This window comes from Gobius niger, assembly GCF_951799975.1.
Source record: "Gobius niger genome assembly, chromosome: 10".
NCBI classification, from domain to species: Eukaryota; Metazoa; Chordata; class Actinopteri; order Gobiiformes; family Gobiidae; genus Gobius; species Gobius niger.
The window spans coordinates 20,261,390-20,288,083 of NC_136861.1; the positions used below are offsets into that span (position 1 = coordinate 20,261,390).

The window sequence follows — 26,694 nt, forward strand, 5'->3', positions numbered from 1 at the left end:
GCACCGACGAATGAAGCGGAACCAGGAGAGTCACGTCAACATAATCTACCCAAAGGTTAAACCATGTCCAAATCCCATCAAGTCCAAACTCAAAAATATTTGCGTCTTTTTGTTGCACAGATGGGTTTTCAATTGGACTACTCTCCAACTGCATTTCTCTTGATAAATAATTTATATAGAGCCTCCTGAACAGATTGTGAACACATCACACTGTTTGTCTGTCTAATCCAAAGTCACTTTTGAGTCGCTTTTGCCAAACTTTAAGTGCAATCCATCACTGAAGTTTTGGAACATTCGTGTTGTTGTTTTCTTTATTTTCTTGACGTACATAACCTTCCCCACATAAACAGTCAAAATTAATGTGTTGTTCTCATAAATGGGCCATATTTATTATGTTTGACCTTAGAGCAAAAGCTGTTTTTCAAGCAGCATAAGTTTAACTATCAATCCAACATATCAAATCCCCATAAGCTTTGAGAGCGTTGAATAATGGAAGAAGTGGGTAATAAATAAGAAAGTGATCACTTCCATCATCAAGGACTGTTTTCCTGGGAATTTCATTAGTTTCCCTATAGCGTCCTCTCAGTGCTGCAGAATGGGAGTTTCAATTATGGTTGGTGTGCAGCTTTATTAGAAAGCAGCAGAAACATATGAGTTCTCCGCAGCTCGAGGCTTAATTAGTTTTTGATTTGATTACCAGTGCTTATATGTTCATCTTTACATTTTGCATCTCTATGCTACTGCAGACTTATGAAAGCTTTACATCATTGTGCCACAATGGAGTTTATTTTTGGTTTATTCTCATGCAAACAATAGTTCCTTTGAAAGTAGGAACTATTTACACATGTTTAGATAAGTATAATAGCAGAGTTTTTCTTTCCTTAATGGGGGGACAAAACTTATTAGTATTATTTTAAGATATGCATTTTCACCAGGTAACAAACAATTGGCCTAATCTTTACAATTACACTACCTTGATACATTGTACCTAAAATTAAACTAAACTAAAATTAATAATAATAATAACTTGTACCTATGGGTTAGATACACAATGGAATAATTTGTATTAGCACTATGTAGGTACATAATTTAATAGGTTAGGGTTAGAGTTACGTCTTATTACATTATGTACCTCCAAACTACTAATAAATATTATTCATATTACAGTAGCGCAGTTGGTAGAGCCAGTCGTCTTGTAGTCGGAAGGTCGCGGGTGCGCAAATGCACACTGTCTCCAGTGTCTGCATGCATTGGTATATGAATGAGAGTGTGAATACATGAGTTATGTACAATATATCAACGGTAGTGTGAAATAAAGTGTATATCAATTATTGTACTGATTCAACGTTTCTCCATAGAGTAATGTCATTTTAACTTCAACAGCCTTTCTCTCAAAATATTTTTTTCTCACATTATTAAAGTTGCACCTATAAACTCAAAATGTGTATAGTAGTAAATGTATAGTAGTTGTATTACACAGTTTTAGTGTGTTACTCCTTGCCTGAGTATTGAGCTTTGAACCCCAAGCGACAAGGCACATACTAACCCTAATGTTTCAAACTGAGCGTCAAAACATCACTCAAATACAAAAGACTCTCAAATCCTGTTGGATTCAGAACAGTGAATAACTTCTCTTACCTGTACATTAATTAGTTGTCCACTTGTTGATTTGGCGCTGCTTCTCTTCTTTGTGATTTAAGATAAGATAAACCTTTATTAATCTCACAATAATTATTGTGAGATGTGTATTAATAATTATTATTAATATGTGCTTTTTCACATCTTTGTTCTCTGGTGAGCTCATAGGGGTGTTTCTCCAATTTCTTTCTGTCTTTTTACTTTACATGTCCAAAAGGTAATGTCAAAGACCATTTTGTCTGGCTCAGTGTTGGAGATTTTTTCCCGCTTTGTAACAATAACATAGTATATGCTGTCCACCTTTACACTGTTTTCCTGCCTCTGAATCCCAGGGCAATAACGTTTCTAAATTGACCATTGTTTCTCCGACAGGTCAATCCCTACACCTTGCGTTTCGAGGGAACCTGGGAGACGAGCTTCGACAAAAGGATGGCGTCGAATGCGTTCATGGCGTGTGGAGTTCTTTACGCGGTGCGCTCCGTGTACCAGGATGACGACAGCGAGGCGGGAGGAGATCTCATCCTTTACGCCTACAACACCAACCGCGCCCGAGAGGAGCCGGTCAGCATCCCCTTCCCAAACCCCTACCAGTACATCTCGTCTGTGGACTACAACCCGCGGGACAACCAGCTGTATGTGTGGAACAACTACAACGTGCTGAGATACCCGCTGGAGTTCGGACCCCCGGACCCCACGACTGGTGAGAACAATGGGGAGGGTCAGGGCTTCGAGGCACAATTCAACTCTGACAGCGGTCTGGGCAGAGGCACTGGTTAGAAAGAGAAGTTGCCATGTTATATCGTTAAATCTGGGCACACAGAAGCATGTACCATATGTGCATTACGCTAAATATAAATCACATGTGTGTGTTTAAAAAAGGAAGTATGTTGTTGTTAGTACTTCCTGTTGTTCTTTGTCCCTACATTCTAAGGCTGAAAGGCTCCTTATTCACCTTATTCCGCCCCGCCCACTTTTGCCTCTTTTTGCTTTGTCTCGGCACTCCCGTTGTACAGACACTTCCGGTTGAGCCCGAAGCCTGTTCATTAAGAGGGAAAATGTTCACCGCTCAAATCTGATGTTTAGTCGATTGATTTATGTAAAATGTCCAATGTTCATTTGCACCAACATGTCAACACTGCACCGTTTCTGAAACCGGCTTTGATTTCGTGTAGTGACTGATTTTATTTGGACTTCTCCAGACCCATGTTAACAGATAGGAGAAAAGGGGCGGGCATAATGCATGGTGGCGCCCACGAGAGCCTCCGGAATAAGGTGAATACCATACAGCTAATGTTACAGACAATTTCAAATAAATAAATAATACATTTTAACCTCTTCACCCCGGCCTTATCCGAGCAGATTTTCTTTGGCATTACCCAAATGCAAGTGTATTGAAAAAAGCATCAAAATGGCGACAAAAACGAGATGAAAACAAAGATGAAATCGTGACAAAAGAGCAACAAGAAAGTCATAAAAACGAGATAAAAATGACAAACAAAAACTGACTAAAACATGATCAAAAAAGGCGACAATAATGTGACGAAAACACGTTAAAACCGCCACAAAAAAGTGACCAACAAGGAGGAAATAGATCTGTTTAGATCTGTTTTGTGGGTCTTAACTTTCATGTGAGGCACTGGCGTATAGGCTGTATGTAGCTTTTAGATTTGGCTAAAGCCGAACAGGAGAAAATGCGCTTGGTTTAGAGGTTTTAAAGCAATAGGCAAGGCAGGTTTATTTGTAGAGCACAATTCATACACAAGGCAATTCAAAGTGCTTCACAGTTGCATAAATACAAGAAAAAAGCACAAAAAAAAGCAGACCAGCGCTTGTTGTGCTGGTCACAAGGAGATGGTTGATTATCAGTAACTCTCAAAATGAAGTGGTTGTAACAATTAATTAGTTGCATTTGTTGCTACTTCAGCTGCAGTTTAGAGTGTCTCCTTTCAATAGCCGTGGTCAGGAACTTCAGATCAACTTGTCCATGTCATGTAGACCAAAAACAGTCATTGTGAAAAAAACGAGGATGAAATGGGAATACTTCTGTGCAATTTGTCAGTCTATGAATAGGACAGGAGGGTTTGGGTGTACAGTACTGCGAGAGAGAGAGGGGAAGGGGAGAGATGCAGCTCGTTTGATCATCGGGATTTTGTAGTTTGTGATGTGTTCTTTTATCTCCGCATTAGGTTTCGGTTGTTACTGATGGTGACTTCTGTGATACATTTGATCAATTATTTACTTCGCTCTGACTTGTGATGATGCCTCTTTCTCGTGTCTTCTCTTTTCTCTGGTGAGCGGAGCTTTGAGGGGGACAAAAAAAGTGCATGTCACCCCAATTATTGTCGGGGGGGGTTCTTTTTTGAACTCGGCTTCTGAGAGACGCCATATATTCATATTTCTGTGGCCTTCCTGCTCCTTTTCTCTCTTTTAGGCTCTTGGCATCAGCTATTCCAACAAAATCCCCTTGCATCCACGCATAAATCCCCGGCGCCTTTGAAAATGTTCAATGTCCCTAACTACTTTTCGTGTTTCTGGGTTATCTTAGGTCCACTAACTACCACGCAAGTCACCACGACTCTTCCAGCCAGGCCGTCTTCCTCCAGCGCCAGCCCCTCCACGGCCCGCCCCATCGCCCCGACCTCTCGGCCAATCGGGTCCATCAACAAGCACCCCGACTCGAGACCCATCACAGCCACTGTCCCGGTCACGCGCCGCCCATCCTACCCTCCGCTGGGCCCTGAGATGCACCTCTGCGAGCCCAAGATGGTGCGAGGCGTCCAGTGGCCCGCCACGCTGAGAGGGGAGACCGTGGATCGACCCTGTCCCAAAGGATCTCTAGGTGAGGGTTTTATTTACAATCAAATGCATATACTAGTCTAACCAAACACAGGCAAGTGTATCAAAGGTCCTAAATCATGCTTTCTATCCATGTTATTATTACGTCTGCGTTCAAAATGTGCGTGTTTCTGTAAGTAACTTGTTTACCTTAATAAATCCTTTTCGTAGTCCCTCTGGGTGTAATACAAGTGTTAATGGGATGATTGGGGGGTCTTTCATCTCCCCCTGGTGTCTCTGGCCAGAAAACCACAATTGCAACTTTCTGCCACCGGACCGGAGCCACCAATACAGACTATTGGAATCACAAAAAAGAAGCTAACAGGCTAACGAGCAAAGCTAACAGCGGGCTAGCGCCACTTAAAGAGGGGGTATTATGCTTTTTTCAATCACATAGCACTGGTCTATAGCACACTACAATGACACGACGCCCTCCACACGCTGTCTGTGGCATCAGTGGGGGGGATGGGGTTCTGCTGAGGAGCAGTGATTACTCGGCTGGTGACGAAAGCTCGTAGGTGTCTCCAGGAGGTGGGGGCGTTCCTAGGAGGACTCAGGCAAACCTGATCTAAAATGGCTGCCATCAGAGTTTTTACAGATTACTCAAAAATACGTGAATTTGCCAAGGCAAGACTTCAGGCATGTTTTTAATGAGGGAATATAATAATAACATGATGTAAAGCTTGAAAAAGTCGATTTTGCATAATACCCCCCCTTTTAACAGTATTTACAACCAAGTTTGAGTGACAAAAAATATCTCCATTGTGTAATTGGATGTACAATATCCCTCTCTCCCTTTGTCTTTTCTGTCAGCGTAGTATTTACTCTCACGGACAATTAATGAGTAAAAAACGCAACATGCTATGACACCTGCAGTGGCGCTTATGGCCTCTAGGGGCATGAGTTACTTAGTACTGCTTTAACCTGCCACTTCTTAAGCACTCAGAACGCGAGTTAAATCTTTTTTTTCCACTGTTGTGCTGTTTTGCAATGAAACCTAGGATTATTCTCGAGACCCACCATTTAAAGTAATATTACAAACAATACCAAGGCTAAAGGGTAAAAAGTAGTCGTAAAAGCTCAAATAAAGCATGATATTGGACCTTTCACATCTTGATATGCGGCTTCAAACATCGAACAAATATGGATAACCTTTTGAAGATTATTTGAAAGTATAAAATACCTTCAGGCTTTATTCCAACAAGGGCTTTTCCATTTTAGTAACATAATTATGATCTTATGTTTTGTTTTCCAGACAGTGAAAAAGTGCATCAGTATAGTAAGTTTTTGTCCTCACGAAAACTACAAAGAAAGTTACCTACATATATTACCATAGACTTTATCAGTTCTAATATTGTTGGGTGGCGGGCGCAGTATTTATCCTTATGAAATCAAACAGTGACGACATGGGAAAAGTCGTATCTCACCTGGTCTCATCTTTGCTGCATATTACTCGATTTGCTGTGTGATTGTAAGACGGACTTGTGTCGATAATGTTTTGTTTCTGGCCTTGGATTTTTCAAAGTTATAAAACTACTATTTGACAGCATATGACAGTAAAAAACCCCTTTTTAAGCCATTCCTTGCAGCCATAAAAAGCTGTCAATTTCCAAAGCACAAGACATGTTTGCTCGGTCAATGTGAATGACACTAACTATTTTGAGTTCCCATCCTAAAGACAGAAAAAGTCCCCAAAGGAATTGAGCGCCGAGTAATGTATGTGCATGTGGTTGACACCGGCCCACTGTTGACCTTTGAGTGGTAATTCTGCCGGTCAAGAATGTCAAAAAGCAAAACATTACAGTTCAACAGCAGCTTCAACAGCATAAAATAGTGATACAAAAATAGTTTATACAACCATAATATGTGGTGTCCTTTGATTAGCTTGTAAGCAAAACATAAACGTACATCACTGAGTACTATGTAATTGAAGTAAGTGCACGTTTGCTTCTATGTGTTTTTTTTTCCCCACTGTTGATGTCTCCTGTCCCTGCTCTGTTCCCACCAGCTGGCACATCCCCCCCTCCCCCCCCTCGTGGGACATCTGGATGAAAGCCTGTCCTCTATAAATACAAGCCTCGCCCATAGAAACAGAGCTGATTGAACATAGTGAATAATAAAATGAAGGGACAAGGCTTTACCTCGTGCTTTATCTGCGGGCGCGAACATGTGGCCGTCAGAGAGCTCGTGCGGGTTCTTCCCGAAACTCCGCGTTAACAACTGGACTAATTGCGGCGTCCTGGCAACGCTTTAATCGCGCTCTGAAGTCGAGTAGAGTAGTAGGGAGAAGAAAGTGGAGGCTTTGTCTTAACACGGGCCAAAACTTTTATCCAATCGGCCCCTTTTATCTGCCGTAATGCAGCAAACTTTAAATGCTACGAAGTGGATTCAGCATAAACTCGTTACCATTTCAATGATCGCCGTCTGCACGTTTCGCTCAAAGAGCAGTGTTTTAGTTAGTCCAAGCAAGCACCATTCAAAATATGCAATGTGATTATTGAATGGCAAAAAAAGAAAGGATAAACTGAATCAGGCAGGCATTTTCATTCAGCAGATTTGTAATAAAGTGTGGTATTTCTTGCTTCCTTGTTAAAAATCAATAGAAAATGTTCAAAATCTCCAATAGCTCCCTATTATGGAATATCCCAGGAATCCCAGAAATCTTAGTGGTTTTAGCAACACAAACCCAAGCTCTGTATCTAATCATGTACTGACGTGACATCGACAAATGGAATTGTTCATTAAGGGTTGTTGCGGTTGTCAGTATACAACAATTATGGCAAATAATATGTATTTTATTTGCTGAGTGAAATTCCTGACATACCCTTGGCCTCCTTTTACTGCTGTTTCGCCCACGTCGTATTGATCTGCCACACTCCTCTGAAGCCTCGTCTTGTATTACTTATTACAGTCCCGATCAGCTGAGTAACTGTGCTCTTGAGGAAGAATGTGATGCACTATTAGAAGTATAAGCTCCTATTGACTACAGTGCAGTGCTGCTGTCTGCTCTGCTGTGGATTCCCATATCTCCTCTCTCCTTTCCTTGTTGGTGTAAGTGGATGCCTGTTATTTGCGTTAGTGGCTGCAGCAGACTGTTTTTTTTTTCTCCTCCTGCTGGTGTCCTCTGTCTGAACCCTGTATCTAAACAGAGAAGCCCCATAAGAGAGAGCAGGCTGGTAAAAGGTGCTTCCCTTCAGGTGTGTTTTTATTCTTCAGTGGGGAATCAGAGCTGATGGTAATGTCTTTTCTACTGCGTGTGTGTGTGTAAAAAAAGAAAAAAGAAAAAACGGCAGCTCCACTCTCACTTCCTGCGTCTCGCACTCTTTTACTTAACCTTTCCCATTTCCGACCCATTTTTTCGGCTTCCTCCCTCCGTTCTTCTCACATCGAAAACACTTTGCATTTTTAAAACTCAGTTTTGTTCAAGTGCAAAAATCACACTTGCTTCCTACTCACTGCTTCTTGCCACACACATCCCACCTTAATTGCAAGCACCTACAGTCCTGCACCCAAAAAAATTAGACTTAATAATGTGTTTGTGAAACTGTATTTCTTAGGATTAGAAAGGCTGGAAGAAAGTTGCACCATCCTGTAAGGAAGTATAGCTTTATTTATGTTACGCTTTTCACAGACAATAGGGGCTTCACAGTAATTGATGGTGTTGGGGAGAATACTTTGAAATTGTTTTTAGTTACTGTATTTTGTAACATATTCTGTTAATTTGTTTAATCAGAGTTACTGTATTCTGAATACTTTGAATACTTTTCCAATACTTTGACATTGACAGCATATACAGCGTATAATAATAAAAATGAAGGAAGTCTTTAACTCTTTTGGCAAATGGAGCAGTAGATCACAGTGCATCATGTGACACATGTGAAGTGTTTTTTGAACTGTGACATAATGCGTTTAAATCTTTATTTTATTTTAGGAGCAGAAACAGGTCAGTTTAGTTTAGTGTTCTTTCTTAATATTGTGCAATATGTAGCTAACATTTAATGATTGATACTGGGATGTTTTCCCTTGATATTTGGAAAGTAACTGTATCTAAATACTCTCAAATGAAAGTGTTACTTTACCAGAATACAGTTACTCAAAATTAGTGAGAGTTACTTCCCAACACCGGTAATTGAATGCATTTAACCCCTTAACCCTCACCTTAACCAAGTGTGTTTTCTCCAGTTCTGCTTTACCCAAATCTAAAAGGTCACAGCCTATAGGCCAATGTAAGGCCTCATTTGAAAACTAACCCTAACCTACAAAACTCATCTAAACGGATCTTTTTCCTTGCGTTGTTGTCACTTTTTAATTTTTTTTTTTTTTTATTGCTTTTGTCACTTTGCTTTGTGGCTTTTTTGTTGCGTTTTTGTCACACTTTTTTTGTCAGGCTGTTGTCGCTCTTTGGTTGCATTTTTACCCTTGATTTTGTCTCATTTTTGACATTTTTTTCAAGAAGCTTTCAGATTTGGGTAATGCCAAATGTGCTCAGTTCAGTTGGGGGTTAAGAGGTTAGATAATACAATGCAGTCCATCACACCATTGCTGAACCAGTTGAGGCTCGTTGGGGCCTGAAAAACGTTACTTTATCAAACCGTAAACTGAGTCCTGCCGATTGTATGCCTCAGCTTTAGGGGCTATGTGAGTTTGCTGAATGACTTTCCCGATCCTGACGATTAAAGTCTGTCGAGCCTAAAAAAACACAATCTGTTCTCTTTGGTAATAAATAATGTAATGAAACAAACTGCTTTCCTGCCAAATCTCATGTATTAATCTTCGCTAATCTTTTTCCCTCCTTTGTCTCCATAGGCATTGCTTCATACCAGTGCTTGTCCGATCAAGTCATCTGGAACCCGCGGGGTCCTGACCTGAGCAACTGCACCTCCCCGTGGGTCAACCAGGTGGCCCAGAAGGTAAGACCCTGCACTTCCTCCAAAACACCATTACCATATCTCCAAGGCTGACCTCATTTAAATGCATTTAAATTGGCTTTTCATTACCGCTCAACCTTTCATACTTAATTAACTTCCATTTCCAACAATATTCTTGAATTAACTGCAAACATTTCTTTTTTCTTTTTTTTCTTTTTTTTTTTTTTTTACAATTCCATCACTTCAATGGCTTATAACTTGAAATGACTGACATCGATCCACAATATGAATCACCAAAGCGTGTGATTACATATTCTGTATTGAACACATCTCGCCTCATTTTTGCAAGTAATTAGATTTCCCTAAAATTCACGTAGAGTCTGAAAGCGTTAGCCAGCTCAATTTATGCCCGAGAATACACTGATTATTTAGTCATGCATAGCTTTGAAAAGATTTTTTTTTCTTTTTTTTTGACGGGAAGGCTAACATCCGTGCTCGAATCCATTATATGTTCGCCTTTTGGCTAAAATCAATTGCAATTCGTTGGGGTTGCTAAAGGTGTAATTTACAAATGAAACAGCACCAGGGGGAATGAGAAAACTTCACGGTGTGTTCTACATAGACCGACTTATTTGCAATTATATGTAAGGGACTTGTAATAAAGGAAAAACTTTAAGATGCAGAGACTAAGAATTGATTACTACATTAATACAAAGTAGTTATTTAGAATCAACACACGCTGAAGATATTGAGGTTCTCTATTGTGGAAACATGGATTGTCAAAGTTAAAGCAGAACAAAGTAACTCATGCACCTAGAGGCCATAAGGGCCACTGCAGGTGTTGTAGCATGTTGCGTCTTTTTACTCATTAATTGTCCGTTAGAGTAAATACTATGGATAGAGAGGGATATTGTACATCTAATTACACAATTGAGATAATTTTTTTCTCTCAAACTTGGCTGTAAATACTGATTAAGTGGCGCTAACCCACAGTTAGCTTTACCCGTTAGCCTGTTAGCTTCTTCTTCTTCGTGATTCCAACAGTGTGTATTGTGCCTCCGACCCGGTGGCAGAGAAAGTTGCAATTGTGGTTTTCTGGCCAGAGACACCAGGGGGACATCAGAGACCCCCCAATCATCCCATTAACACTTGAATTGTGCCCAGATGGACTATGGAAAGGATTTATTTAGGTAAACAAGTTGCTTAGTTCTTCTTTAAAAGGACAGGCCATTTTATATCAGGGGTCTCTGACTTTTTATGCACACAAGTATTTATTTTTTTCTTGTGTGCAGCATTACATAACATTTACAATAGGGGTGCGTACCAATGTTCCCCGAGTGCGATTTTTTTTTGTATGTGAGTAGGTACATCAACCAATTGCAAGTCATGAGCATGAAACGTCAATCAGCTTAACTCTGACACTGCCCGAGCCACTAACACGAAGGATAGTGGGCTGGTGCCTTATTTTAATACATCTACGTTCCACTTCTACTCACGAGGGAACATAGGTACCGGGGAACTTAGGTGCCGGGGAACATTGGGCTGACCCCAGGCCAGGATAAATGATGTGTGTGCATGAATGAATGGTGGTGCCAGTCGCGGGTAAATGTAGATTACCACCACCGCGTGTGAAGTGAATGAAGTACAAATCCCCTAAACTGTTTGAAGCGCTTTGGGTGACTTGTGTAAAGTGCTACACAAATAAGCTTCCATACCATTCCATAACAAAAATGGTGGAGAGCCACTTATGCTTCAAAGACGCTTGTGTAACTACCCAACTATCCAAAGTTTGTAGCAAAGTTTGTATTCCAACAAGAATAAAGAAAGTGACCTGATGTACCAAATGTTTGCAAAATCAAGTCTATGTCGAAATGTGGAAAACCTCTGAGAAGCTGGAGACAATGTCAAAAAGGGCAGATGATATGATAATTTGTACAGGGGAGTGAATATTATCTCTTCACTGTGTCTCCTGTCAGTGGTATCCAGTGAAGATGTTGTCTTCCGCAAAGCCCTCTGTCAGTCAAAAATTGTTCAACGAAAATCAGTGGTGAGCCAGTAGACGACCTCTGACCTCCTATATATGAGTATTTGCATATATGGATGCCACTTTGAGGATAGCGCCCATAAGGGGAATTGTCCCATGGGCCATTTCCAATATTTTTGCATTGAGTTTTCATTTGTCACTTTCCAACCCATGCAGTTTCCTATATGAACTATTCCATGAACATGACAGAAAAGATTTATGTGTTTAGCTGAATCATTTTTTTTAAACTAGAGTCCTGTGTATTCAATTTTAAATAGATAAAAAGTGGTGAGAACGCTGCCAACATCGCCGGTGAGCTGGTCAACCACACGCGGGGCAGGATCCAGGCAGGAGACGTCAGCTCCTCTGTGCGCCTCATCGAGCAACTCCTGGACATTCTGGATGCACAGCTCCAAGCCCTCAGGCCAGGCAACAAAGACCTGGCCACACGCAACTACAACAAGGTAAGACAAGCTACTTATTATTATTTTGTCACTAGTTTAGACACTGTTCTTGGCACATGCTAAACACTGCATACCACTTAACAAAGCACTGCACTCTTAGGTCAAAAGTGTCCACTGTTGTAAAAACATGGCAACAAAAAGTGACATTTTATTGTTGTCTTTCTTAAGTCCTCACTTTTGTTCTCTTTTTCAGCTCCAGAAGCGAGAGAGGACGTGTCGGGCCTACATCCAGGTATCTGCTCTCTTTACATGCCGTGTGGTATGGGACAGCAGCGTGACTTGGAATAACCGAGGGGAGATAAATTCAGCGGTAGACTAGTGGAATACTGTGGATGAGATTTCCTTGGCTCGTTGCTCCGTTATTTGATTTATACTGCCTTTCGAATCATCACTTATAGGATTTCTGGTTTGCGCTGAAGAGTAGTGGGTTATGTTTGGCTATAGCTCCTCGCAGACAGTATTAAAATGTGGCTGTGGCGTTTCCCCATAGCAGATGTGTTGTTCCCCCCCCCATGCCGTCATTGAATTTATATAAATCTTACTTTTGTACCTTTTTTCAGCGTCAAATTTACAGCAATAGTCCTACACCGGGTAATGGTAGTAGTAGTAGTTTGAATAGCGAGGGACTTTGTTGTACGCTTAGGATTGCCCGACATATCTGTGTGTTTCGCTGCAGTTCTTATGTTTACTCAAACATTGCAGTAGCAGAGTAGATTTGTCCTGCGCTCACATTCAACATATAGAATCTTTGAGTTAACATGGCAACAAAATGTCAGCGTAACACCCCCCCTAATCTCCCTTCCTCACTGTTCGCCCACGATGGAGCCCGACTGTGTAATATTGGCCCTATTTGCCATGCAACAAAACGGCACAATATCTCCGGCTCTGAGAAAACGCAATTTTCCGACAGTATGGAGGGCAACAGTTTGTGCTTGCGACGCCCCCTTCTTGCCTCTGCTCTTTCAATATTGTTGCAATATCTGCGGTTCTGAGAAAGCGGTAATATAATATGATGAAAAAGGCCTTGTGTATGCTCGCGCGTGAGGAGGGGGATGCGGTATTCTGCGCCACACTGTTTTTTCCCCGTGTGTCTTGACCTGTCTGCAGCATAAGCCGTAATACGACGCCGCATCTTCAGATCTCGGCGCAAAACGAACGCAAAGGCAGCTGCGTCGTAAGCATCCCTGCCATTTGTTTTGTCACTGACTGCAACATAAGCACAAAGATAAGAAGATATAGGTGAAGGAAAAAAAAATATCCCCCATCTCATCCCCCTTCCATGAGATGGAGTATATTGTTATGCTAAATTCATTTTAAAGATATGCTCTTTTACTTTACACAACAATCAATCCTTCATGTTGAGGGGCCCGAGCAGGAGTATTACGCGATTCATCAAGCCGGCTACTCTGACAAATTGGATAGCGGATGCAAGCGTCCAAATGGCCATTAAATGAATTGTAAGTGTGAAATAGAATAGCAGATATCTGACCTGGGGGAAAAAAAGGAAAAAGTTGCAAAAGTTATGGTCAGGGATTGTGAGTTTGATCGACGTGTCCATGCAAGAGTCAGTGAAATGTACTTTTACATGTGAAAGTAAAACTGGACATAGTAGCAGTAGTAGTTGGAGTACGTCTGTATAGCAGGGTGACATGATTGCAGTACAAATATTTACAATAAGTGTGTCATTTTGTTACAGTTATCCCCTAATTGTAGCATGAATAGTAGAAGCATTGATAGCAGTGAGCGTTGCCATTGCAGCATTATAAAGAGCTGCACAAATCTCAGTTAAATCGTAATTTAAATGTTTCCAATTAGCATAGCTGCAAAGAATGCCATTATGTAATGCTTTGAAAACAACTACATTTTCCATCTCCATCTTATTATTGGTATAATTTCGCTAAAAACGTACAAATCTTGCAGTTTAGATCCATAAGAACATTTTCTCAAATGCATGTGAATCATGTATTTGTTTAGAAGCTCATATTTCAGCTCAACTATCTCAACTATGAATCACCCTGGACCGGCTTAAAATGTACAGAGTGAACTGAATGTTTATTTTAAAACACCATTTGATTTACATGCTGTAATATAGCATTTTCACCAAATTGTCCAAACCCTATATTGTTCCCATCCATGTTCCAGCTGCAATACTGTGGAATTTACAGTCGAAAAGTATTTTGTTTCTCACCTAGAGGCTTCCTATAGGGACTGTGATATGTACAATGGCTAATTACACAGGAGTATGACACGAATGGAAACATTAGCTGATAATTGCTAACTTGCTAATGCTAATAGCAGTCCCCGAAACAGTGTTAATGAAGCAGAGTCTCATGATTAGTTATCACTTATCTGTGAACTGCATACAAAGCACTTTCTTAATGAATTGTTCTTGATTAAGTCAGAATAAGTCATTAACGGCGCAAAACTAATCACGATTTTGAGTCCAATCCTGTGGGCTTTTAGTTGGCGACAAAAGCAAGCTGTGGTCTGTTTTTGTACATTCAGAGATTCAGCACAGGGCAATGATGTGGAGATCTAGCTACTTCGGTTTGGGGTAAGGAATGTTTTGAGAACTCTTGTGCCTTTTCAAATCAAGTTTTTGCTCTAGCTACAACATGTTTTTGGCCTTGAAAGAGTACGGGTTTTACAGGTTATGGATTAAAGATTCAAGCTTTTGTCAAGGCTGTAGACTTACATTTCAAACTACAATTTTCTATTTGGGTTAAAGCTTTATCCAAAATGTCTGACAATGTCTGAATTTCAGTACCAATTATTATCAAAATCTTCTTGTCCCAAATCATCACAAATCATTTCCTTTTTGTCATATTTTTTTTCTGCTTTTTGAGTTTGTTATGTCGCTTCCTGCTCCATAATCCTGAATCCTTACCTTTTCACCAGGCCGTGGTGCAGATCGTGGATAACCTCTTGCGTCGCGAGGCCTTGGAGTCGTGGCAGGACATGAACAGCACGGAGCAGGCGCACACTGCCACCATGTTACTGGATGTCCTGGAGAAAGGCGCCTTCCTATTAGCCAACAACATGTACGCTAACTACTTCACTGACCACGCACCCAGCATCGGTAAGTCCTCCCCATACTGCTACCTGATAGACTTGAAAGTCATGGACGACAGTAGTGCAGGTGGTAGAGCACACTGTCGTTGAGTCCTTGGGCAAGACACTTGACCCACAGAAATGTAACAAGCAAAACCGACTTTTTTTTCGCTGCTTGTACTGTTGAAGTGCTCTGTTCTGTATTTCTTGGATTTCATAGAGAGCATAAAACTTCAGCTCTCAAAGTGCATTCCTCATAGCCCCATTGATTTGATAGAATGCTGTTAGCTGAACGTGAAAGTTTGTTTTCACTGTTTTTTAACATTCACTTTAATGCCTACAGAGGGTGCTCCTGGCCAATAGGAAATACTGACAAGCCCAGTCGCTCACTTGTTGCGGTCTTTTCTTTTTATAGACATAGTTTCATTTGTCCACTTTAAAGTCATTTCACCTGACAAGGGGTAAAAACAAATGTCGCCTTTGTTGGTGTTAATAGAGATGCCAGCTTTCGTTTTAAGTGTAATTACAGAAATGTGGTCAAAACATCTGCATTTTGACAGTTAAAAGGCCATTTCTAGAATTCATGCTTCCACCTCAACAACTATAGTCTTGTATGAAGTCACGTCAACTCAACCGCTTCTGCACGCATGCATTTCCTTGTGTGACAACTTGTATTGCATTTACAGATTTAGAGGTCCACGTTCTCAACACCGAGACGGAGCTCCAGGATTTATCTTTCCCTCAAAACTACGCCAGCGACAGCGCCATCCAGCTCTCCGCCTCCACTATCAAGCAGTACAGCCGCAACGGTCAGTGCTGCACCCCCCTCTGTGGGCCCGAAGAAGAATCACCCTGCCCCGTGCACTCCATTCTCTTATACGTCGACATTTGCATTTTCATGAAAGCTTGAAACAATCTGCATGCAGTTGACTAAGTTATTGGTTCATAATAATAGGCTAATCAGATTAACAAAAGCGCTGAGACTATTCCTTTTCCTGATGGTTTCTTAACAGCGGTCTTAATAGAATAGCTCGAGAGGCGTGTAGATTACAATCGGGGCCCAGAGTCTGACAGAGCAATCTCAGCACTCTCTCTCTCTCTCTCCGCCATCTTATCCCCCGTACATCAGCCCCTCCCCTTTCACTATCCTCACGTTTTCCCCCCCTGTCTCCGCTCGGCTCTATGGCGGGAACGAGATTAGAATGATTGAAACAATGCACATGAAATATTCATATGGAATAATAGGAGATCTGTGAATGCTTGAGGGATGACTGTAGCGTTGCCCTCCACATTAAATGGCGCTCTCTTGCACCAGTCAAAATGAAACGCTCTTTACCATCACTCCAACCTTCACTAAGTCCCCCTCTCCGTCTTCCCTCTCCCCGAGTCATGTCACTTCCCACCGTCTGTCCCTGTCACTCGCCGCTGCCATTACCATATTTAGCCGTCATGCACATACATTTGCCCTTTTATCCCGCCACCGCGATGTATCGATCCCACCGCATCTACACTTTCATTTAAAAAAAAAAAAAGACCCTCTCTCTTTCTTATCTTACATGCCGTCTTTTTATTCACATCCAGGGCAAGTGAAGGTGGTGTTTCTGCTCTATAAAAACCTGGGCGCGTTTCTGTCAACCGAGAACGCGACGGTGAAAATGGAAATGGAGTCGAGTCACGATCGGAGGCGGCTGGCGGTCAATTCTCATGTGATCGCAGCGTCTATTAACAAAGAGTCCAGCAGAGTGTTCCTCACGGAGCCAGTGGTGTTCACTCTACGGCACTTACAGGTGACATACGACACTATACAAATGTCTTTGTTTTCACGAGAACACAGGCAACGCAATTATACTTATTAATCGTGTCTCATCATTTTGATACTCGGCTTGTTTTGGTGATTCAAATCATTTAATGGACAAATTTATCTACACATAATTTTCAAAGTCTGCATCAAATAATTTTATATCTTGATGTACGTTTTTGAAGAAAATAAATATGCTTTTGTTGATAGAAACGTTTGCTGATAAGGCCTAAACCGTCAACATGAAATATTCACAAAATGCATTTACTGATTGATACTGATTGACAGGTACATCTTCTACTTGCTGTTTGTTAATTTAAAATGTCCTCATGAAATCTGAGGTAGTTTAACAATTGTATAAAACAAATATATAATTAACTGATTTTGGTAGGTGTAATACTAGTTGTTAAGTTTGCTTAATTGGCTACTACCTTTATGAAATTAATAAATCAATCAAAAATAGAGCACATCTTTATACCTCAGGTGACAATAAAGAATCCGACATCACCAGTAATGGTCAATTTACCTCGTCATTTCTATAGTCAATGTGAAACTGCCCTTAAGCCTCTCACTAAACACGTATGTGGCTTCACAGATGGACAACTACCACACCCCGAACTGCTCCTTCTGGAACTACTCAGAGCGCTCCATGACGGGACAGTGGTCGTCCCAGGGCTGCAGGCTGCTGAGCTCCAACAGCACCCACACCAGCTGCTCCTGCAGTCATCTCACTAACTTCGCTGTCCTCATGGCCCATCATGAACCTGACGTTAGTTAAACATTTGATTACATTTCTAACCGTACAATCGCCTTTATAGATTTAAGGTAAGACAGAGCAGGTGAAGAGGGGATTTATGCTTAAAATGGATACATTTGGATTTTTGGAAATATATTGATGGCAAGTCCAACTAGGATTTTACCATTCCCAGTAAAGGCTAGAGACAAGTGCAACATCATAAATAAATATAATACATTTCTAAAAATCATGCTATAGAATAATCTGTACTCTACAGTTGAAGAAGCTTCATCAACAATACTAAAGATTTCAATAAGGATCCTAGGGGTGTGACTAGGACAAGTTAAACCCCCCCAGTACTCTTTATTAAACCTGCCTGTGGTCACAGATCTCGGGTGTTGCTGACGAAGCTTCTTGGATGATAAGTGTAAGATCCTAGACTTCAACTATGGAGTGCAGAGAGCTTGCACAAACATTGACAAATGATTAATAATCTCCCTTATATATGAATTATAGCAAGTTGATCACCATTTTCAATAAAAGGCTGGTGGGCTTAGAGAGGTAATGTATGCAGGCTTTCACACACAGTATCACAGATTCTTCATTTGACATGGTTTTTGTTTTGATGTCCCCATTGATGCTGTTCAGGAAAGCGTACAAATGCATGTCGCAGCACCAGCATCTGACAACAACATAAATTTAAATATCTCGTCTCTTGTCTACACTCTTTAGCTCTTTGCATATATTTACAAATATTAAATAAATCAACTTTTTTTTCCTCCCCTCCTCATTGTTCTGCCTGTCCTGCTGCATATTCCGCCCACATTGGACTTGTCATCTCCTGTGTCATTTATTTGTATTTTTCCCCCTCTTCTCCGCCCGGTCTGCTCAGTACCAGGGGCGGATGAACGAGCTCATCCTGTTCGTCATCACCTGGGTGGGGATTGTCATCTCACTGGTGTGCCTGGCCATCTGTATCTCCACCTTCTGCTTCCTGCGCGGGCTCCAGACCGATCGCAACACCATCCACAAGAACCTGTGCATCAACCTGTTCATCGCCGAGCTGCTCTTTCTCATCGGCATCGACAAAACAGACTATCAGGTGGGCATGCAGTTTATTCATGCGCTGGTTATTTATTACAAAATAATACATATGGTTTTCTAGCCTATATACAGCAACAGCCAGGTCACACACCATGGTATTTCTCTGCTGGCCCAAGCCTGAATGTGTGGATATTCATAGTATAGTAGTCAGTAGTAGTCAGATGTTTTGCTGTGGCATCCATAAAGTAATAATCTTGGCAATCTGCTTCTGTGCACTTCATCATAGATTTATCACTTATTCAAAATAGAAAATGGGCATGCAACACAATGATGACGCTAGGATGAATGCAATTTGGGTGCAAAACGAGCTGCTTTAGAAATGCAGAGGATGCTTAAAGCAGTACAAAGTAACTTGTTTACCTTAATAAATCCTTTCCGAAGTCCTTCTGGGGGAAATACAAGTGTTAATGGGATGATTGGGGGGGTCTTTCATCTCCCTCTGGTGTCTCTGGCCAGAGAACCACAATTGCAACTTTACCTGCACCAGGTTGGAGTCACCAATGCACACTAATGAAATCACAAGAAGCTAACAGGCTAACAGGCAAAGCTAACTGCGGGCTAGCTCTACTTAAACAGTATTTACAGCCAAGTTTGAATAAAAAAAAAAAAAATCTCCATTGTGTAATTGGATGTATAATCTCCCTCTCTCCCTTTGTCTTTTCTGTCAGGGTAGTATTTACTCTCACGGACAATCAATGAGTAAAAACCCGCAACATGCTATAACACCTGTAGTGGCGCTTATGACCTCTAGGGGCGTGAGTTACTTAGTACTGCTTTAAATGTTGAAGAAACTACTAAAGTAAACAGTTTTACTGGAAACGCTAAATATGTCTCCAAGACTGGTAAGATTTTGAGGGGGGGAGACAATATTAGAGCATGGTTAAGCTCAAAACAGTAGATTATGCATGTTTGTATGTCTCCTTTAAGGGAAAAGTGAAAGAAAAAGCTGTTGTGTTTAATTATAAATTTAATTAACTAAAATTCTTATTAAATTTAAGGTTACATTATTTCAGTTTTTTTTCTGTGTGGTTTGATTGAATATATATTTTAATGTAATACCTCCCATGGTCTGTATTTATGCTATTTTTGTCTTTAGTTGGGACGGTATGTTTGCGCCAGATTGTAGCCTAGGGCCAATTTTCACACTCACAAACACACACATAGTCAGACACCAGGGCACGCAGACAGTAGTGGAAAGGCGGGTGAAGTGTCTCGCCTAATTTTCACAAAATGAAATCTAGTCTTCTGTGGACCAGAAACTGCTGCCCTGGATATAGTACTATTTCACTGTTTCCTGACACTCTGCAAATTCTCCTTCTTTGAAAATGTCCCTTTTGAGAGTCGAATGCAATATGAACTTGTTGGTGACGGAAGGAGTTTCATTTCATCATATTGTAATAAAAACTGCCATGCCATAATAAATGATCTCTCTGAAGATATTCACAGGAGTCGTAGTTTTACCCAGTGTAGGAGTCTTTTCTTCTTTTATTTGACCTTTATTTAACTAGGAAAGTCCCAGTGAGATTAGTTATCTCTTTTCCAAGGGAGTCCTTTCCCATTTGGTCATGTTCTTTAAAAAAGTGCCTTGACAAAATTTAGTGGGATGTGATCTGCTCCAAATCCCTACAAACCCGTCCCTACTTATGAATATGATATGAAACGGGATGACCCTACACTGTAGTTGTGACTAAACAATGATCTGGACAGGGCCTGCTGACCGGCTTGCCTACGGCAGAGGAGACGGGGTTATCTCTGCAGGGAGAGTCTTCAGTCTTGATCCATGTCAGGTCAAACCACAGACTGTAAAATTAAGAATGGACTTGTTGTGGCCTTCTTCTTCCTGTAAGCATAAGGAAATGGCGGCTGGCTCCAGAAGTTCTTGGCTCCTAGGACTTCCAATTGAAGTCATTATTGAACACAGGCTTGTCATTCTGACCTCCACATGTTTGTCTTAACATGTGCAACATCGTCCTAATTTTATTCTTATACAATTTTTATTTTCTCCCTATTCTAAATAATTGAGCTGGCTCCAAAAACCCGGTCCAATGGCTAGCATGTAGCGCTTCAGCTAGCCCGCGCTCAACACTATGGTCCATTCTTAGTTTTACATTTACAACTCCAGCCTTAACCCGCTCATTTCTCCCCCTTCTATCTTTTATTTCCTGTCTTCAGATCGCCTGTCCCATCTTTGCCGGTCTTCTTCATTTCTTCTTCCTGGCTGCGTTCTGCTGGATGTGTCTGGAGGGGGTGCAGCTCTACCTAATGCTCGTGGAGGTCTTTGAGAGCGAGTACTCACGCAAAAAGTACTACTACCTTTGCGGATACTGCTTCCCGGCACTTGTGGTGGGCATCTCCGCGGCCATAGACCACGAGAGCTATGGGACCAAGAAAGCGTACGTGTGAAGATGGGCCTTTTTGCACCTTTGCAGATTGAGAGGAGTAGGATTAGGCTATTCCCGCGGTTCGGAGATGTAATATGCAGAAGTGTGTGTGAACGGCTCTTGCACGCTCCCCTGTGGAAGGATTTTTTTTCTGAACACACTTAGCCAAAGCCCTATGATTAGCTTTCATGAGATAATCCGCAGAGACAGGAAAGTGGTGTGAGCAGTGAGATGTGTGTGTAAAACTGCCTTCTTCTCCACTGTGCTGCTGCAGATGCTGGCTCCGAGTGGATAACTACTTCATCTGGAGCTTCATTGGGCCCGTTTCATTTGTTATTATGGTATTAGCCTCTCTCTTTCTGTCTTACTTTCATATCACAGTCCAAGAGAAATCTTTATCGCCACTGTACAGTACTGTGTAAAAGTATTAGACGGCATGAAGCAATAATGGTCAAAGAACGAGCGCTGTTGGAAACATAAATCTGTTTTCCAAGCACTGGTGGTTACTGAAATATATATCCATTTTATTTCTCATAAAACAACCTATTAATCAGGACATTAATATCCATTGTTTTCATTATGGTACAATAATGCACCACTTTTTATTTTATTTTATTGAACTGATAATACAGTATCTTTGTAACCACTACTGTCTTTTTTATGATAAAAAAAAAAACATTGACATTTTCTGTTTAAAACAAAAAGTGTTGTTGATTTGATCACTTCATTATACCAAATCATTATGCAGTACTATATCTGGAAAGGGTTATATATGTGAATAGTATTGTCGTGCAACACTCATGCGAATATAATGTGCTGAGTGTGTTTCTCTCTTCCAGCTCAACCTCATGTTCCTGATGGTGACGTTGCATAAGATGATCCGAAACTCCTCGGCTCTAAAACCTGACTCCAGTCGTCTGGATAACATTAAGTAAGCCCTGCTCCTTTACCCACTCTGATGCAATATTTATCATGTTATTTTATTATGTATATGCACTATACATATAATAAATTATGCTGAATACGTTTTCGCTGAAGCCTTTAAGTTCAACAATTTTTAATATTTATATGCCTATCAAGAGATATTGTAATGTCAAGTATTCTTCCCAATGGCAAGACCTTATAGCGCGTGTAGGAAATGTATATTAAATATATATATATAAAAAAATGTTTCCTGGACTTTATTCATGAACTAATTGCTCTATTTGATGTAGCAACGGTTTTGTAGATGGATAATAAATTATACATTACTATTTTTCTGCTTCCAAAAGGACCCATTTTAAACCACAATGGTTTATATCTAAACCTGGTCTAAAACAGCTTTTCGTGCTCTCTTCACATTGTTTTGGGTTGTTCCGCTGTGCCAGTTTATGTATTAGCAGTCATTAGTTCAATATTGACAAGTGGATTTACCAAAAACAAATGGAGCTTAATACTTAATACTACAATGTGCTTTTAGCAAAACCGAAATCCCAGTTTGCAAGAAGGTAGCATATTGAGGTGGTTGTTCGCAAGATGTTGATGATCACTTTTTTTTATTCCAGATCTTGGGCTCTTGGCGCCATCACGCTGCTCTTCCTCCTGGGTCTGACCTGGGCATTCGGACTCCTCTTTATCAATGAGAACACAGTGATCATGGCCTATCTCTTCACCACCTTCAACGCCTTCCAGGGCATGTTCATCTTCATCTTCCACTGTGCCCTGCAGAAGAAGGTACAGCTTTAGCTTTGTGGGGTCACCAAATAATATGGGGGAGGAAACGTGCCCTGTGGGGGATACGTGTGCGTTTTTTTTTTTTATATATTGAGGGTCACAACTAAAAATGTTGAGAATGACTGTCCAAGAGAGTAGGTTTAAAAAAATGTTTGTAGTCGTGACTGGTACGGCATCTGGGCATGTAAGAAAAATAGAAAAAAGATGTGAAACTGGTTTGCACTGAGTATTGGCATTTTCCAGAGCAAATATAAAAAATAGTTTCACCTGGCTGCAAAATATGAGACACATATTCTCAGATTTGTTAAATTGTCGGAGAAAATCACGGGAATGTTCACTTCTCTGACCTCCTTGCAGGACATTTTTGAGCCGTCTACATTGATACAAGCTCGAAAAATAATAGCTTTTATATGCTCAGCCCTCAGTGTGAGCAGCTGCAGCCTGGGAGAAGGTTTAGGATTCCCTTCTGTAAGAACAACCGCCACAAAAACTCCTTTGTACTACACTCCATCAAATTAATTAGCAACAACTGAATGTGCAGACTGTGTAAAGCCTCGTCACTGTGGGTGCTTTTTTTTGGTAATGTCCTTTTTGTATTGTTAAGTTTGCAACTGACTTTCCGTAAATTTCTCCCCTGGGAGGCAAAATAATAAATAAACTCTGAAAAGTATAGGACACTAGGGCTGCACAATATATCCTCCCCATAGTAAATCCATTATGTAAGAAGCCAGTTGAAGCCATTTGTTGTCTTAAAATAAAACGCATGCACATGTTTAGTCACTTTTCCTCATTTTATAACACGTTACCCTTGTTTTGGCCGGGATTTTTATTATATCTTGTTTTGACTACAAGAAGAAAGAAACATTAATTTTTTTTCTTATGATGTGCAGCCCCACAGAGTGCTCAGTGCAATATTGCTGAAAGAAAGCATTCGTACCTCAGTGTGGGATTGCGTGTCTAAATGCATGTCTTATTCATACAGTAGCAATTGCATTAAGTACACTTCGCTGTAGCTAAGTGTTAAAAGCCTCTCCTTCTTCTGTTGGAGAGTGTTTGTGTTTACGAGTATAGCTCTGAAACTCAGCGCTGTGTTGTTATTTTTTGCCCAGGTCCATAAGGAGTACAGTAAGTGTCTGCGTCACTCGTACTGCTGCAGCCGCACTTCCACCAGCAGCTCCCACGGCTCGCTCAAGAACTCCGGCCTCCGCACCAACAACCGCTACTACAGTGGCAGCCAGGCGCGCCACGCTGCAGCGCACAGACAGGTAAACACACTTCGAGTCCCAGCCTGTGAGAAGTCCTATGGGAAACTTACTGCTGGATTTGAATAAAGAAAAAAAATGCCTCAAAACTTTGAATTGTAATGCCACTTAGAGCAGTGGTTCACAACTTTTTTTTTCCTTGAAGCCCTCCCTGCGCAAAAAAAAGGCTCCTATAGCTGTGCTCTTTTTACGTTTTAGCAAGTATTCCTTTTTTCGTATCCAGCATGCAACTTCATCTGCTTTCAGCGTACGTGTCTTTATTTAATTTGCTAGAATAAATGGAAAGCTGCACTATCTGTATTGTTATACAGGTAGTGCAGTATACAGGTTATTATGTATATATGCACATTACAGCTGGAGCCTAGAGTGAAGACACTGCACTGATTTAGACTCGCATTAGTGATTAGTAAATATGCTATCCAGATACTAACAGCACATTCGATCCATTTTCCTCTCATAAATGCTAGATATACAATGTAGCCTATATAGAGGCAAAGGAAATGTTTTCTACTACAAGAAAATGAATGGATTTCAGCAGCTTTATAGCAGCGTATGAAGCAAAAAATATCTGGCATCGTACATCAGCAACTCTTAGCTTAAATATTGCCAGCTTTAATCGCCAAAATGATGGCACTCTTCCGCGATCATTGGTCATGTTGTTATGCCTCATCCAACTAATAAAATACAATATTGACTTGTGTGAGACAGGTGGCGGTATCTGTTTCTTGGCCATTCGCATCTGCACAGAGATTGTTTATTCCTCTTTCTGAGAGTGTACAAAAGGCAAATCTGTGTGTGTGTCAAAATAATTTCTTTGCAGGAAATGGAGTTGCCGCGGTACAATGAGATGAAAAATCTCTTGATGCTATCTTAACTTATTTCCAAGCTTCGGCAAAATGAATAGCCATATAAAAAACAAAGAAATATCCTGCTGATATATGCGACACAGATTTCTTTTTTTCCAAGTATCACAAATAATATCAATGACTGATTACACTTACTGTGATGTGAAAGCAATACAAAATCTTCCTTTGAAATCTTCAATCCCTTTTGTTTACCAGCAAGTTTCAGCAATTATTTATCTGTGGATTAGAGCTGCACAATATATTGCTAAATTATTGTTATGGTAATATTAGTGCAAATCACTCTTTCATCTGACTGAGATTGACACAGCCGACTCATTTAAGGCAGAACTAAGCAACTCGTGCACCTAGAGGCCATAAGCACCACTGCAGGTGTCGTAGCATGTTGCGTTTTTTTTTACTAATTAATTATCCGTCAGAGTAAATACTACGCTGACAGAAAAGACAAAGGGAGAGAGGGATATTGTACATCCAATTAACCATAAATTAATATTATTATATACATAATTTCTCACTCAAACTTGGCTGTAAATACTGCTAAAGTGGCTCTAGCCCTCAGTTAGCTTTGCCCGTTAGCCTGTTAGCTTCTTTTTCGTGATTCTATTCAGAAACACTAGGGGGAGATGAAAGACCCCCCAATCATCCCATTAACACATGCATTGTGATTTATTACTATCATGAATCTTGCTTCTTGTCTTGTCTGCATTTTTGTTGTTGTTGCATATTCGGCAACCCCCTGTTATATGTTTGAAACTTAAAACATCACCACGCAACATTTCACCCAATAAATAGAATAAGATACAAGCATTTATCTTATAACAGATATTTGTGTTGCTCACCTTTCCCAAGACCTTATTGCAACCTTACTGGGAGAGGGGACGTCTCGTATCCATGGAGATGTGGACTAAAGGAAGCCAAATAATGAGCTTTAAGTAGGTTAGGTCCTCATCCAAATCTATTCTTAAAGCTGGTCAATAGGAGCATGTTTATATTGCCTGCAATAATATAGTCAAAAATGTTACACGGTGCGCCTTTAAGTGTTTCCCTTTATGCACTTTTGACGATGCAACAGTGGCGCACCCAGAGGAAGCTCCGGTTTCCCTAAAGCACAAAAAACAATAGACCAGGATGAATGCGTGGCAATGGATGGAAATTAGCCCATGGCCACAGCCTGCATGCATGAGTCACATGTGTGCCCATTTACATGTACTGTCTTTACCAAAAAAATAAAATACGAGAGAAACAAATCGTCGGCACTTGATGACTCATTAGCACAAATATCCTTGAAGTCGCTGTGCTATAGATAGAGACTGGCACCAAAGGAAGGGAATGTGGAAGTACTGTACAACACATGGTGCGCCCCACACACACTCTGCTCATTCTGACAAACAAACAAAGGCATCCCATAACAAGCCACGACCCAACTACAAATGTATCTGCTGCTACAATCGTGTCAGACATCTCCCGATTATTAGCGTCCTCTTGATAAGGTGACATAACACGGAGCCTCGCCGCCGCTCCCTCTCTGCCCTTGTGTTTGCCATTGTTCTTGGTGGATTAGAGCGATCCCCGCAGCTCTGATTACAGCAGCCCCACTGAGTTACAAAGTCTGGCGGCCAACTTCCTACTGTACTGATAACTTGTTGTTTCTCCCTGCCTCCCACTCTATCTCCTTCTTCTCTCTCTCCGTGCTCACTCTTCCAGAGCCGGATCCGTCGGATGTGGAACGACACGGTCCGGAAGCAGTCGGAGTCTTCGTTCATGGCGGGGGATATCAACAGCACCCCGACGCTGAACCGCGGTGAGCCCTTGTTCTGTCAGTGCTCTCTGCTTCTGCTTGGATGACTTTTCCACTCCACAATAATTCCCAAGGACTCGCAGGAAGACATGCATTGGCAGTCCACATATAAACATTTAACGAAAGTTTCAATTTTTTATTTTAATCTATCGTGTTATAT

General features: G+C 40.9%; 1 protein-coding gene across 3 annotated transcripts in view; it reads left to right on the forward strand.

Moving 5' to 3' along the window:
• Positions 1–26,694, forward strand: part of adgrl1a (adhesion G protein-coupled receptor L1a) — a 142,186-nt gene that overhangs the window by 107,797 nt on the left and 7,695 nt on the right. For all 3 annotated transcript variants that reach the window (XM_079564273.1, XM_079564271.1, XM_079564272.1), the window contains 16 exons: positions 2,011–2,338; positions 4,184–4,477; positions 9,280–9,383; positions 11,643–11,828; positions 12,022–12,060; positions 14,727–14,907; positions 15,566–15,688; positions 16,461–16,666; positions 17,273–17,446; positions 18,306–18,515; positions 20,690–20,910; positions 21,173–21,239; positions 21,738–21,829; positions 22,443–22,611; positions 23,721–23,876; positions 26,441–26,537. In XM_079564273.1, coding sequence (XP_079420399.1) covers positions 2,011–2,338; positions 4,184–4,477; positions 9,280–9,383; positions 11,643–11,828; positions 12,022–12,060; positions 14,727–14,907; positions 15,566–15,688; positions 16,461–16,666; positions 17,273–17,446; positions 18,306–18,515; positions 20,690–20,910; positions 21,173–21,239; positions 21,738–21,829; positions 22,443–22,611; positions 23,721–23,876; positions 26,441–26,537 — 2,647 coding nt within the window. The remainder of the gene's footprint in view (positions 1–2,010; positions 2,339–4,183; positions 4,478–9,279; positions 9,384–11,642; positions 11,829–12,021; positions 12,061–14,726; positions 14,908–15,565; positions 15,689–16,460; positions 16,667–17,272; positions 17,447–18,305; positions 18,516–20,689; positions 20,911–21,172; positions 21,240–21,737; positions 21,830–22,442; positions 22,612–23,720; positions 23,877–26,440; positions 26,538–26,694) is intronic.